Raw genomic sequence first — 14,908 nt, forward strand, 5'->3', positions numbered from 1 at the left:
ATCTTCGGCATAGGAGGAACTTTTATTTTCCGAGCCTTTAGCCGCTTTATTTTTCTTCCAGCAGTTAGAGCAGATCTTGTGCGTCTTCTTCTGAAAGATTTTTCGTCCCGATTTCTTACAGATTTTGCAAGATACGTAGAGTGCGTTTTCTTCTTCATGTGGTGGCGGGCTGACTTCGACGTCACGGTGTCGAGCGTCACTCTCTTCAATAATTTTTATTTTAAGTTCCTCAGGTTTCGGTAGAACGTCGCGTGACTCCATGGCTACACGAAAGTTTTCGTATTCAGAGGAAAGACTGTAGAGCATCAGGATTGTGAGTAGTTCCTCGTTAATATCTACATCCATTTCTGCTAACTTGTCTACTGTGTCCATAAACTTGTTCAGGTGCTCACGAACATTGCTGTCTTCAAGTTTAGTTAGTATTAACCGTTTTAGAAGAGTAGCTTTTCTCGCAGGGCCTTTACTTGCATGTATTTCCTTTAATTTGTCCCATAGGGCTTTCGCAGAAGTGCATTTCTTGATGTCCTTTAGCTGTGAAGGTGCAATCAGTAAAATAAGTTCTGACTTAGCCTCTCTGTCGCTGTCAAGTTCATCGTTGCTTGGAGTTGGAGGTAGTGTGTTAGTAACATACTTCCAAAGTTTGTTTTTTATTAGCACGGCTTCAGCTTGTATCGCCCAGGTATCATAGTTATCCTTATCCAAAGGTTCGATGTGATATGTCGTTTTCGGCATCGTCTTATATTGCGCGAGTTTTACACTTCACTTCAAAAAATATCGGATACTTTTACGCTCTGCTACCATTTTAAGTTTTTGTTATGTGAATAATAAAGGACATACAAGTATAAATGAATATTATTATATATTTAATAAGTAGAGCAAGTTTAAATGTAACAGTATATACATGAGTGACAAGAGTGAAAAATAACAAGTCAGACTGTAGCCATAGCAACCTACAGCATAGACAATGAAGAGTGATAGAATATGCATTCTCTTCACAAGAAGTCAACTGGACTCTGAGTTAGAAGATGATGGCCCACGTGTATACCTGATCCTGAGATTAAAAAAATTGCTGCTTGTATGATCATATCCATTTTTTCACTGTGGATTAATCCTCTTTACTTAGGTAATAACACTGATTACTTTAATTAGTGATTATTTATCTCAAAACCTTTAATTGTTAGTTACCTGTATGAAAATAAATTGATTTATCAAAGTTGTACTATTATTTAACCACTTGTAAAATTATGTTTACGTATTTTCTATAAAAATACTCATTTAAGTCTGATACAAGTCATGGTATTATATTCTAACTGTATTCTATTTCCATTCTATTTTTTATAAAGTTATTTTTATAAAACACAATACAAATATTCTTTATTGTACACAAGAACAAAATACATTAAAAAAAGCAAAAGACGGGTACAACAGGCTGCTTTATTTTAAGATTCTTCCAGGCAACTTCCCGGTTACAGGATAAACTTAAATGTAATAATTAATTGAGGGCGCAAAAACTGCTATTGAATACGAATTTATTACAAAAATTGTTCTTGCTCTAATAAAAATATAATATTCAATTAAATAAAAAAAATACATATACATACATACATATTGTCACGCTTATTTTCCATCGGGGTAGGCAGAGACTATGGAGCTCCACCTGCTATGTACCTGACAAGCCTTCGCCTCATCCACTCCAAAATATATATACTTACAAAAATTATAATCACTGAAGAAAAGAGCGATAGGAGTAAAAAACATATAACAAAAATAATATAAAGTCTAATAAATAAATATGAGTAAAAATAATATTATAAATAGAGTAAGAATAAGAGAAAATAATAATTAGAGTATATTATGTTAAATAGAAATAATATTTTTTTCAAGTAATAAGAACAAAAATATTAACTTTTATTCCTCGGTCGCGCACCCTAAGGCTCGAAGACAAATGTCTCGCACTATGACGTTTAAATTAGAGATACTTGGCTCTAAATAAACAATCGTGCTACGAACTGCGAGAGCGTGTCGCACGCAGCTGTCAATCGACTGACGAATGGTGCAATGACAAATAAATACGACTCGACAAGCACCGTCGTGCTACCGGATCGCGACATACCAATATCTCGCGGTTCTATGTCTTTACTCGCCTCAGTCGCGCCCTGTCGTGCTAGCCCACTGGTCATCTCTCTTTTCAGTTGCCATGTGGTCAGGTTTTATACTTGACCCAGTGTTGTATTTATAATATCGTCATTACCTAATAACTACCCCACTTTTCAAACACACACGCAACACTGCAGTGTTCCTGCTCTGTAATTGTAATCCAATAGAGACTAACCGGATCTTATAACTGTCCAACTTAATGACACCAACGCATAGTTAAACAAATGGCGACATATCACATCGCGCTTATCCACTCATTGTCCTACCAACAAATGGACATCGGGTATAATACAAAAACCACGAAAAAAATGTTCGAGGTTAACCTATACGAACATAGTGACATGTAACGCAATATAAAAAACTAAAACATTTAATTTAAATTGTAACGTCATTGCAGTACTGCTTAAATTTGCTTACAACAATTTAAGGGCCCAAAAACACCATATTCAGGTTCTACTGGAAACTTAACAAAATGCACCATATTTAGCTTCGACTGAAAGTTACTTGTACACAAGAGTAATGGAATTACTTTTCTCCTTTCTCGTAAATATTTTTTTTTTTATATATTTACGTCGAAGTTTGTACAAATACACTTAACGGTATAATAAAGAGTTGGGCAGATACATACATACAATTATTACTACAAATGTGAAAATAAGTGTGTACTATAAGAAATATACCGATATAGAATATCGGTAAACTAAACGTAAACTCAAATATCCGTAATTCCGTTTCATAACAAAACAGATACGCTTTCGAGTAATTTTGATGCTTTTTACATAGACAAAATTAGCTTTTGTTTTGTAATCTTCGTAAAAACACATTATGAAAATTCGAGCTAATGTTATATCGGGCAAATGTATTTTCTGACTTCTGATAGGTAATCCCAGGCCATAAAACGAGTACAACAATATTTTGTTAGTTATTGCTAACGTTTAATAAAAAAATCATTTTAAAAATAGGAATAAAATCAAAGCAACTCTACAGTTTCTTTGTTCTAAATATTTCAATCGCTTGGTTCGAATAATAGAAAATGACCAAGAAGTTTACATAAGCTCATTGAAACTGACGTAATGGGTCTCTTTTCATCTTTTGCGCGTGCAATGAGTACAAAAAGGACAGTTAGCTATTTCATTATTTCGTGTGCTTTTGTTATTTATATTTACAATTCAGTTATATATAAATTAAATACTATAAAACAGTACAAAATAACACTTTTAAATGACAACTATGATAACACAATATATTTGTTTATTGAAAATATGATACAAAATCCTGTTTTCACACTTTACTGCAGTAATTTTAACAAGTTATTATTTGTACTGCATATATTGATACTGCATGATTGACAACCGCGCAGTCACTCGAACAAACAAAGTATTGCGCGATCGACGCTCTGTATGCGATTTTAACGCCCTACAGGTGCGGACACTTTTTAGTGCGAACTCGACGTCCATTTATTGGTAGGTCAATGTATCCACTGCACTTGTCCCCCAGTCAGTTTAGGTCCTAAAACTCTGCCAAAAGTCTCTTGCGCTGAACATCTAAGACTCACTTAGCAAACAACACCGCTGAAGTGGAAAATAGGAGATTTTTACTTTTTAAAATACTCAAGTCAAAATAAAACTAGAATACCAATAAATATAATATAACGAACACACGTAAACTATTGTTATCCATAAATAGAGCACTTATTACAAAACAGCTTAAAAAACACAGTCTTGTATACAATAACAGAAATGATGTAGTTTTCACTCTCCTTTAAAATTTCTTGAAATTATTTGGGAAGTGGTGTTTGCTGAGAGATGATACGGATTGTAAGGAGTTGACATGGAGTGATCACATAAATATAAACAAACCAAGATCAATACACAATTTAGAAACCTTTTCTGACTCTTAGAAGACAATCCATTTCATCTCTAGGCAATAAGCTGAGAATGTAGTATACATAATTTTTTTTTATGATAAGTGACGGGACGAACAAGTAGTGCATGTGGAGGTAAGCGACACTCCTGTCCATGGGAGTTGCAATGTCACTCAGAACTTTCAATCGCAAAGATCTGAGGGGCACTGCCACTGCGCCCTTCACTTTAAATCACAGGCATGTGGGACTAGTCAACTTAGGTTTCTATAATGTCATGTGCCTGTAATTTAACCAGCACCCTTATATCAGAAATAAGTAATGTTATAATAAAATTGATCTGAACTAACAGAATACAAATGTGGTAAACAACCAGCAAGGCAAATTTATTTACACTCGCCAAACCCACAACTATATGGAAATGGCAACAGTTCTCAACGAAGCTATATGCTGTTGAATTAACTACAGACATTGACTAGGTGCTTCTTGTGACCCATTACTCCACTTGCCATCTCTGCAAAACTAAATTAAGAGACTCAAGATGTGCTGTGTAAATAGAGATATGGCAATGGCCTTAACTTTCTAGAACACCCTTCATCCATTGCTTCACCTGCTTTGGTCGACTGATAGCAGATTTTCAAGAAATTTAAAAAAAGTACTTACTTTGACATAACTACCTAAACATTAAAACAAATACTATTCACACATTACATACTCATTCTAAGAATTAGTCAAGCCATGCACTGCAGTTTAATGCTATATAGCTTTCTTAATTTATAATGTTATTTAAAAGAATTATTTCTGAAAGCAGAAACGTCATTGAGTGAATGGGGTCAATCCATTGACCTACCAAGAAATGGACGTCGAGTTCGCACTAAAAAGTGACCGCTCCTATAGGGCGTTAAAATCGTATACAGAGCGTCCCTCGCGCAACAATCTTCGCTTGTTCGACTGACAGCATGGTTGTCAATCATGCAAATAAATTACTGCAGTAAACAAAGCAATCTGCCTAGGCACCTTTATAGATATTGAAGGAGCCTTCGATAAAACGAACTTCTCCAGCATACAATCAGCAATGAGAAGACACAACGTAGATGAAGTGCTAATTAGCTGGATTAGCAACATGCTGAAACAAAGAACAATAAAAACAACAGCAAATGAGACCCCATGGGCAATAGTAGCGAAGGGGTGCCCTCAAGGAGGGGTATTGTCGCCTCTGCTGTGGAACATGGTCGTAAATGACCTTATCATTAAACTCAACAAAGAACATTTCTATACAATAGGATATGCTGATGACATAGCTATACTGGTAACAGGAAACTATGCCAATACACTCTGCGACATTACACAAGCGGCTCTCCGAATTGTGGAAAGATGGTGCAGAGCATATGAACTATCGGTAAATCCAACAAAGACGGAACTAGTAATGTTTACCAACAAACGACTACTAGGTAACTACCGATTACCCAAACTCTTCAGCACAGAACTACAGATATCAACCGAAGTCAAGTACTTGGGAGTAATACTGGACAACAAGTTGAACTGGAACAAACATATGGACAACAAAATTAAAAAAGCCACTATCACCTTCTGGCAGTGCCATAGAATGGTGGGTAAACAATGGGGACTTTCACCCAAGATTACACTATGGCTCTACACTGCGGTGATAAGACCCATGATCAATTACGGCGCGATAGTATGGTGGCCACGAACCAAGCTGACGACCGCAACCGACAAACTGGACAAATTCCAAAGACTAGCGTGCATGGCGACGACGGGCTGCATGAGGACAACTCCAACTGCGGCCCTCGAAGCGATGCTGGACCTTCGACCCCTCCCACTGTTCATCAGACAGGAAGCGGCGTCAACAGCAGTGCGTCTAAACAGAGCCGGCCTCTGGAAGCACATGAGGACCCCACATACAAAAATCCTCTACAAGTCTGTCAATGAGGAACCGCTACTGGAGGCGGTTGTGGATAGGATCCCAAAACAATACATCTTTGACAAGAAATATAAGATACAATTATTTGAAGATCCCAACGAAGGACTGAACCCCAGAGAGGTCCGAGTCCTCACCGACGGATCTAAAACAAACTCAGGAACAGGTACTGGGGTATTCTCAGAAGACCTCAATATCAGGATATCAGCACCGCTTGGTGACCACAACACAGTATTCCAGGCTGAATGCATGGGCATCAAGTTGGCAGCAGAAGCAATCATAGCGAGAAGAGTAAAGAACTACTCCATTCGAATACTCTCCGACAGTATGTCAGTACTTCAAGCACTGAATAGCTATGACATAAACTCAGGGCTCATTTACGAATGCCACCAAGCACTCATGGAGGTATGTATACAAAACCACGTAACTCTTCAGTGGATTAAAGGACACAGCGGCTCACGTGGCAATGATGCAGCAGATGAACTAGCCAGGAAAGGGTCGGAGACGGACGCTGTAGGACCAGAACCCATAGTGTCCCTCCCCTCCCAATGGTCTAGAACAACTATACACAAAGGTACAAAATCTTCACATAATAATACATGGACCACCCTTACGGTTTGTAGACAGGCGAGGGAAGCACTCCCAACGCTCAATGCCAGTCTATCTCGAATACTAATTAAACTTTAAAGGCAAGAGCTTCGCACTCTAACTGCCGCCCTAACGGGTCATGGTCCATATAATAAACACCTTTTCAATTTAGGTATCACAGACAGCCCTCTATGCAGAGCGTGCATGGAGGGGGAGGAAACGGCTGCGCACATCCTACTTCAGTGCTCCGGCGTGGCCAACTACAGGGCAAGATACCTTGGAGTGCCAAGGTCGCTCCCCGAAGTCTTCAGCAAACCAAGGAGGCTGCTGAGATTCCTGGAGGAGCTTGGGTGGCACGAGTAGGACCCTGCACCCACCACACGCAAAATAGGCGCTTTGTCGTCAAGTTGCGGATACCAACCCGTTGCACCAAGTACCAAGTACCAAGTACTGCAGTAAAATGTAGACAAAGGATTTTGTACCACATTTTCACTAAACAAATATATTGTGTTATCATAGTTATCATTTAAAAGTGTTATTTTGTACAGTTGTATAGTATTTAATTTGTATATAAATGAATTGTAAATATAAATTACAAAAGCAGACAAAATAATTAAATAGCTAACTGTCCTTTTTCTACACATTGCATGCTCAAAAGATGGAAAGGGACCTATTACGTCAATTTCAAGGAGCTTATTAAACTTATTGGTAAGCGATTGAAATATTTAGAACAAAGATAGTAAAAAGTTGCTTTGATTTTAATCTTATTTTTAAAATGTTTTTTTATTAAACGTTAGCAATAATGAACAAAATAGTGTTGTAATTGTTTTACGGCTTGGGATTACCTATTAGAAGTCAGAAAATAATGTCAAATATATTTTTTTTAGGAAGATTATAAAACAAAAGCAAATTTTGTCTTTGTGAAGAGCATCAAAATCACTCAAAAGAGTAATGGTTTTATTATAATTGGATTTCATAAATTACAGATATTTGAATTTACGTTTAGTTGGAATATTGGTTTATTTCTTATAGTACACGCTTATTTTCACATTTGTAGTAATATTTGTATATATGTATCTGCCCAACTCTTTATTATTTAAATCTATATATCTATATATTGTTTGATATATATAAAAATTAATTAATATTTACGATAAAGACTACTCCATTACTCTTGTATTCAAGTCATTTTCAGTCGAAGCTAAATATGGTGCATTTTGTTAAATTTACAGTTAAAGGTGAATATGTTTTTTCTGGGCCCATAAATTGTTGCAAGACAAATTAGGCCGTACTGCAATGACGTCATAATTTAAATTAAATGTTTTAGTTTTTTATATTTTGTTACATGTCCCTTTGTATAACTTTGGACATTTTTTCAGGGTTTTTGTATTAGACCCGACATCCATTTGTTGGTTGGTCAATGGGTCAATCCTTAAAAGAGAAACAAAATTTTCCCTTAAAATAATTTCTTGCAACTGTCCTGACACGAACTTTCATTTATTTATGCCCAACGCAAAAATGTTAGGCAAATAAAAAAACCACCTACCTTCCTCAACGGCACTTTAAAACATATTATTCTGGTGCCGTCTATGACTCTGCCACAGGCTTTGTATGGTATCCACCTGGAAGTAAAGGCACGAAATGTTAAATATCAACAATGACTCCCAAAACAACACTACACGTGACTCAATAAGGACTTACCTGTCAGGAATAGCAGGTGCCATTCGTTCGTGTAATTAAGTCACGATAGTAAACAAATATGCACTGTTATCTGTGTTATTAAAAAACAACATTAATTTGGACTACAAATCACAAACTTAACCTCAAATTGGTTACTATTTTGACGTTGACACGTTTTAAAGCCTGTCCACACACTCAAGCGTAAAACGTTCTCTACGCTACTGTTAATAAATTTTCCGAACAATTTCAAATTAATGGAAATTATTCCGGAAAATTCCCCAATTATTGGAAAAAACTGCAAAATAAAATAACCAATAAGAATTCAATAGCTTAACATCATCAGCATGAATTTTGGATAGCGGTTTAACATGCACAAAGTCACAAGAAAAACAATTGCTGTGTTATATCCACGCAGACTGGGCCTGCGACAAGGAAGACAGGAAAAACGATTGTGTTGCGTAATTTTAAGTGACAGTGAAAACATAAATATTTACTCCCGCCGCTTATAAATGATACAAACGAACTGACACCGTTGGCGAAACTAGTAAAAACACATTACATTGCGAGACACATTAGATTACGTGGCGCATTCAATTGCGATGTCATTAGATTAACTACCCTCGTGGCCAAACGGCTACCGTGCTGGTGTGATACGAGTCCCCGGTTCGATTCCCGCGCCGGGAGAGATATTTATATGGCCTGCATTTGTTCGCCTCGTAAGCTTTGGTGTAACTTGTGGTTGTCTAGGTGTGTGTGCATGGCGCTCGCCATACAAGGTTTCCTTAGCGCGGGGCTGTGAATGTTTGCGTTGTGTATTTAGATAGAAAACGAGTTGGCAACTTTCAGTCGTGCATCTCACTCCAAGTTGTCCTAAAAGCAGTGAAAGACAAATTCCTACTAAATAAAAAACTGGTGAACAATCAACGCTAGTCTCATCCAGGTCCATACATAACAGGAGTGAGGATAGGCTGTATATTAAACTGCGTATCAAAGTATAAATGTATTTAGATTAACAATAAAGGCTCTCTCTCTCTCTTACAGTTCAATGGCTTACTGGCCATAGCAGAACGAGGAGAGGTCGGGAAAACTAAACCGCGACGAATTAAGACGTTTTAAAATAAGTCAATACCAAAAGTCCGACTAGAAGGACTTTTTTTCCATGTTACCTTACGATGTACAATAGCGCGCCATACTCGATTATATAAGCAAAAGAGGTAATATATAGACGAAAAAAGGACTAGACAAGTCGAGAATTAAGAAGGAAAAAAAAAAGGATTTATTTACTAGATAAAAGTAATTACAGTATCCATTATCCTCTAGTATCTTTTTACATTCCCGGGAAGTTTTACAATAAATATTGGTTTCTTTGTTCACAAGGTCGTATAGATATGTAGAAAATTTAAAAAATAAACAATTTAGATTTTCAGTACAAATCGGCAATTTCATACTTTAACCCCTATTATTTTACATTGTTCTTCATTGTTTCTGTTTCGACGTTATCCCCTTGCCCTTCTTCAACTTCATTATGAATTTGCCATAGTCCCTCTATTTCCTTTTCTCTTTCTTTTGCTTTGAACAATGAAATTGGACAATGGATGCGCCTTCTGGGAATCGAACTTCTTCGCGGGAATCGAAGTGCTATTGTGCCTTAATCGAAGATTAAAACGCGAAAGTATATGAATCTCGAACTAAAATACCCGTATCGGCCCGTTCTAAGGAATCCCGAATCAATCCAAGCAAAGTCTCAAATTGCCTATCCTCTTTGTGGCGGCCATATTTACAGAAACATAAGTAAACGAAGACATGGCTCAAGGACTTGTATCCAAGCCAAAATTATTAATAAAAATGAGCCTTCGAAATTTGAAAAATTTTTTCGGAAAATTACCACCCTATTATAAATTACACAGACATTAGACGCCGCAAGTACAGCAATTTGTATGAAAACCATGCGTGCCACATTTTTTGTACCCACTATGACGTCACAAGAGCTATTTAGTGATGGAAACCTTCCGCTCGCTCTAAATCGATTGATTGAACGGAATACACGTAAACACGCATATTGCAGTCAATTAATCGATTTTAGATAGAATAATTTTTGTTCAAGTATTTGTTGATTACAAGTTGTCGTAATAATAATATAGTAGAAAAATACTAGATAGATAGTTAAGTCCTTTATTTTGCTGTTTATAATGGCACAATTATGCATTTTTCGCGTTTTCGACTGGTGTTTATTTACGATAACGGTCGAGCGCGTTCTGAAGTGTAGCAGCCGCAATTAATTGAATTTCACTTACTTTGGGCACGCCAAGTACGTACACTTGCGGCGTCTATCTAGATATATGTCTGTGATAAATTACCTACCCCTTTATACAGATTTATCCACATACTACTACCGAGCACTGGCAAGCACAGAAAAATACCTACCAACAATACCATAGACAATAAGTTCCAAACAACTTCTGACGTTTTAGAAGATTATCAGCTGTGATTGTCATTGTCAGTTATCACTGCGTAAATCGCGTTTTGAAATGAAATTAATTTTCATTTTTAAATTATTATCTTGAAATACAACGTAATATTTTTTCCGTCTTGTATAATTGTTTAAAATGTCTGAAAGTGAACCAACAGACCTTGACTGGGTGCAACTGCGCCAAGAAATGTCAAAACAACATCATGTTGAAACGACAAAAGAAAAATTTGGCCGAAAGTTAAATGAGAATCCTTTTGTTCCAATCGGTAAGTGTTTTTTTATTAAATATGTGTTTATTCTTTTTATATTGTAACATAAGCAATTTCTTTGGAAAAGTTATATCTACCAGCTACAGTTATTTTATTTCAGGTTGTTTGGCTACAGCAGCGGCACTTTCCTATGGTCTGTGGTGCTTTCGAACCGGTAAATCAAGGAGATCCCAACAGATGATGCGGTTAAGGATTGTCGCACAAGGATTCACAATTACTGCATTAATTCTTGGAGTCATGTCTGCAGGAAAAAATCTTAAATAATATCACTACGGAAACTTTTTTATCTATGATTCTCAATTTTTAAATATAATTACAAAACATAAATATAAAATTAATTATCATACAGTGAACACAATACTTAGCTTAATTTCTACCACATAATATGAAACTGTTTCCTTGTTGAATTTAAATGATTCTTGAAGATAATCACAAACCATATTATTCTGTAAAATAGTTTTTAAAGTAACAGTAGTTTATAAAGCATCTGTTGTAAAAGGCATGTAGATGATTTGTGTATATAATTAATTAGCTTGATAAAATAGAGTAGATGTATACAAATAAAACCACATTAATCAGTACTTATTTTTTAGTAAAACTTTTCAAACCTCTTGCATATTATAGGTGAGACATTATAGGTTGGTATACAAAATGGTTTTTTTTAATAGGATAGTATGGGGACATCTGAAACCATAGAAAATACAAGGAGACTGTCTGAGAAACCATTAAGTCTTTTTTCGTATAAACAATTTTGGAATAGTGAATTTTTGGTCAAGTGTGAGTTGTTCATAAATGTTAATAAAATTAGTCAAAAATTTTTTTTAGTGCTCATTGTCTAAGTTTTATTAAGGATCTTTTAATTGTATAGTTTGAATAAATCAGAACAGCAAAAGTTAAAATGATTTTTCATACAAAATGAATAAAATTGACAAATTTTTTTAATTGAAAAAAAAACACTATTATGTTGGTAAATCTGTACGGTTGAAGTGGTGCTACATTATTGAGTGATTTTACTTGGAAATGCTTCTAATCTCATACACAAGTCAGTTTATACAAAGGGAAAAGGACAGTTATATCATTTTCATTGTGTTTTTCATACCATGCTCAATTAAACTTCGAAATCTGATTAATTTCCATGACTCAAAAAAACGCAATAAATATTGAAGTAACAACGACACTGAACTGCTAAATGAAAACTGCATTCAACATAATAACAGCCTGTTTGCATTCATCTTAAATGCATATGGAAAAAAGAGTATTACAGCACCTACTCATGTTATCTAAGAATTTATTAGATTTTTTTTTCATCAAACAACTCATGGCGCGGTTCTACTTGCTCAAGCCATATGTATGTTTCTGCCTGTGTACTGTATATAAAAAATAATCACTTGTGCAAGCGAGTACACATAGTTTGGGCAAGCTTACTTTGAGTGAAACTCCAATTTATAAGCAAATTTTTAAGGGTTTATTTTATTAATAAAAAGGTATAATATTTCCCGAAGTTTGCTCTACATTATTAATAGTCAACTGGTTATATACTCGATGTAGTCTTCGGGACATGAAAAATATGAAATGTCTGAATGTGAAAATATAAAACTTGGTCTACAGCCAAAATTTACTGCCTATACACTTTTAAGTATGACACAATTATAAAATTTTGCATAATCAAATCAAAATCAAATCAAAATTATCTTTATTTCGTAGGTAAACAAATTACACTTGAAATCGTCACATTTAACATATTTTTACAGCCATACCGCCTTATCGTTTAAGTAATCAGTAACAGCGTAATATCCTCCCTTAAGTAAGGTAGTCTTTACATGTTTTTTAAACTTATCAAAAGATAGATCTAAAACAGCTTTTGGAATCTTATTATAATACTGAATTCCTTGCCCCACAAAAGAACGCATGACCCTTTGAAGTCTAAATTTCGGTAACACGAGTTTCCATTTATGTCGAGTATTAAAATTATGTATGTCACTTCGTTTATTATATAATTCATTATTAAGTCGTATAAAAAGTATACAATTGTAAATAAATTGTGATGCAGTGGTCAATATACCAATTTCTTTAAAAATCTCCTTAAGTGAGGTACGTGAACTTAATTTATAGATTGCTCTAATAGCACGCTTCTGCAAAATAAAAATTGTATCAATATTGGACGCTGCGCCCCACAACAAAATCCCGTATGACATTATATTATGAAAGTAACTGAAGTACACGGTTCTGGCTGTCTCGATGTCAGTAAGTTGTCTCACTTTTCGCACAGCATAAGCAGCAGAACTAAGCTTACCGGCCAATGTCGAAATGTGTGGATTCCATTGCAGTTTTGAATCCAACTTTATTCCCAAAAAGATGGTGGTGTCCTCCAAATATAATTGTTCATTATTAATTGTAATGTCAGTTGTTACATTCATTACATTAGGTAACGTAAACATGACACATTTCGTTTTCTTGGAATTGAGCTTCAGATTGTTTACGGTAAACCAATTCTGAACCTCCGAGAGAGCACTATTTACATCGTCATAATTAGATTTATTTCTATCAATATTAAATATTAAGGAAGTATCATCTGCAAATAGCACAATCTCACAGAGATCCTGTACAAAATAAGGAAGATCGTTGATATAAATTAAAAACAAGAAAGGTCCTAAAATAGAGCCTTGCGGGACCCCCATTCCTACGTGAGATCCAGACGACTTCACCCCATTTACATCAACTGTTTGAATTCTAGCACTCAGATACGAAATTAATAGTTTTAAAGCTGTCTTCTGGATTCCATAAAATTCTAATTTTGAAACCAACGTCTGATGATTAACGCAATCGAAAGCCTTAGATAAGTCACAAAAAACTCCAAGAGCATTTTTCGACAGCTCCCAAGCCTCAAAAATGTGCCTCAACAGTGCTGCACCTGCATCGATAGTCGAGCGACCTTTCGTAAAACCATACTGTTTACCGTGAAAAAGTTTATTTACCTCAAAGTACACAATCAGCTGGTCAAGAATAATTTTTTCATAGATCTTACTAAGAGCTGGTAAAATTGAGACTGGTCTATAATTACTAGGATCACTTTTATCACCAGATTTGAACAGAGGTATAACTCTGCTAAACTTCATAAGGTCGGGAAATATCCCATGATCAACACAGCTATTAAAAATATCCGCAAGATAGGGAGCAATAGATATTACGATTGATTTAATGACTCTAATTGAAATACCCCATAGATCACCCGTATTTTTTATTTTAAGTAATTTAAAAGTTTTCATAATATCTTCAACAGAAACATATTTAAACTGAAATGAGGTACAGCACTTCGATACACATCTCGTAAGAAAGGTCATTGCATCAGTTGATGATGAATTTAAATTCGAAGTAGTAGCTACTGGTATATTTTTGAAAAAATCGTCAAATACTCCGGCCACCTCTGCATCAGATTCGACAATATTATTGTTGATTTTCAGAGAAACAGTATATGAACGTGGTGTGTTTTTACCAGTTTCATTATTAATAACTTCCCAAGTGGTCTTAATTTTATTGTTTGATTTTTTTATTTTATTTCGAATGTAGATAGATTTAGCTAATAAGCAAACTTTTTTGAAAATTTTAGAATATTGTCTAACATATTTTGCAAAAGACTCAGATTGATTGCATTTGTTCTGTTCATATAAATCGTAAAGCCTACTTCTACTTTTATAAATACCCGTCGTGGCCCAGTCGCAAAACTTCAGTTTAGGGGAATATTTAGAGAGCTTAGTGGTAAAAACACCATCAAATTCTTTTTTTATTAAATTAAAAAGATTTCCAAAAAGTACATTAGGATCATCCCGTATAAATGGCAACGTAACTATTTTATTGTCAACATTATGTTTAAAACTTTCCAGTCGTTTTTCAGTTACTGGTCTGCTCTTGACCAACCTAGGTTTGTTCGATATTTTATAATGATA

The 14,908-nt window shown here is 35.2% G+C and overlaps 2 protein-coding genes across 2 annotated transcripts in view; one reads left to right on the top strand and one right to left on the bottom strand.

The window, feature by feature from the left end:
- Positions 1-8,404, bottom strand: part of LOC113229583 (RNA/RNP complex-1-interacting phosphatase homolog) — a 64,446-nt gene extending 56,042 nt beyond the window's left edge. Inside the window, exons 1-2 of the mRNA XM_026463234.1 lie at positions 8,247-8,404; positions 8,092-8,167 (exon numbers count right to left, since the gene is read on the bottom strand). Coding sequence (XP_026319019.1) covers positions 8,092-8,167; positions 8,247-8,269 — 99 coding nt within the window. The 5' untranslated portion in view covers positions 8,270-8,404. The remainder of the gene's footprint in view (positions 1-8,091; positions 8,168-8,246) is intronic.
- Positions 8,405-10,723: 2,319 nt separating this feature from the next.
- On the top strand, positions 10,724-11,535 carry LOC113229821 (HIG1 domain family member 2A). Its single transcript, XM_026463500.1, has 2 exons — positions 10,724-10,961; positions 11,065-11,535. Exons 1-2 carry the CDS (start codon positions 10,832-10,834, stop codon positions 11,226-11,228), a joined length of 294 nt encoding a protein of 97 aa, XP_026319285.1. The 5' UTR covers positions 10,724-10,831; the 3' UTR covers positions 11,229-11,535.
- The last annotated feature ends 3,373 nt before the right edge of the window (positions 11,536-14,908 follow it).

The sequence above is a fragment of the Hyposmocoma kahamanoa genome, unplaced genomic scaffold, assembly GCF_003589595.1.
Source record: "Hyposmocoma kahamanoa isolate Upper Pololo Valley unplaced genomic scaffold, ASM358959v1 62, whole genome shotgun sequence".
In the NCBI taxonomy this organism is placed as follows: Eukaryota; Metazoa; Arthropoda; class Insecta; order Lepidoptera; family Cosmopterigidae; genus Hyposmocoma; species Hyposmocoma kahamanoa.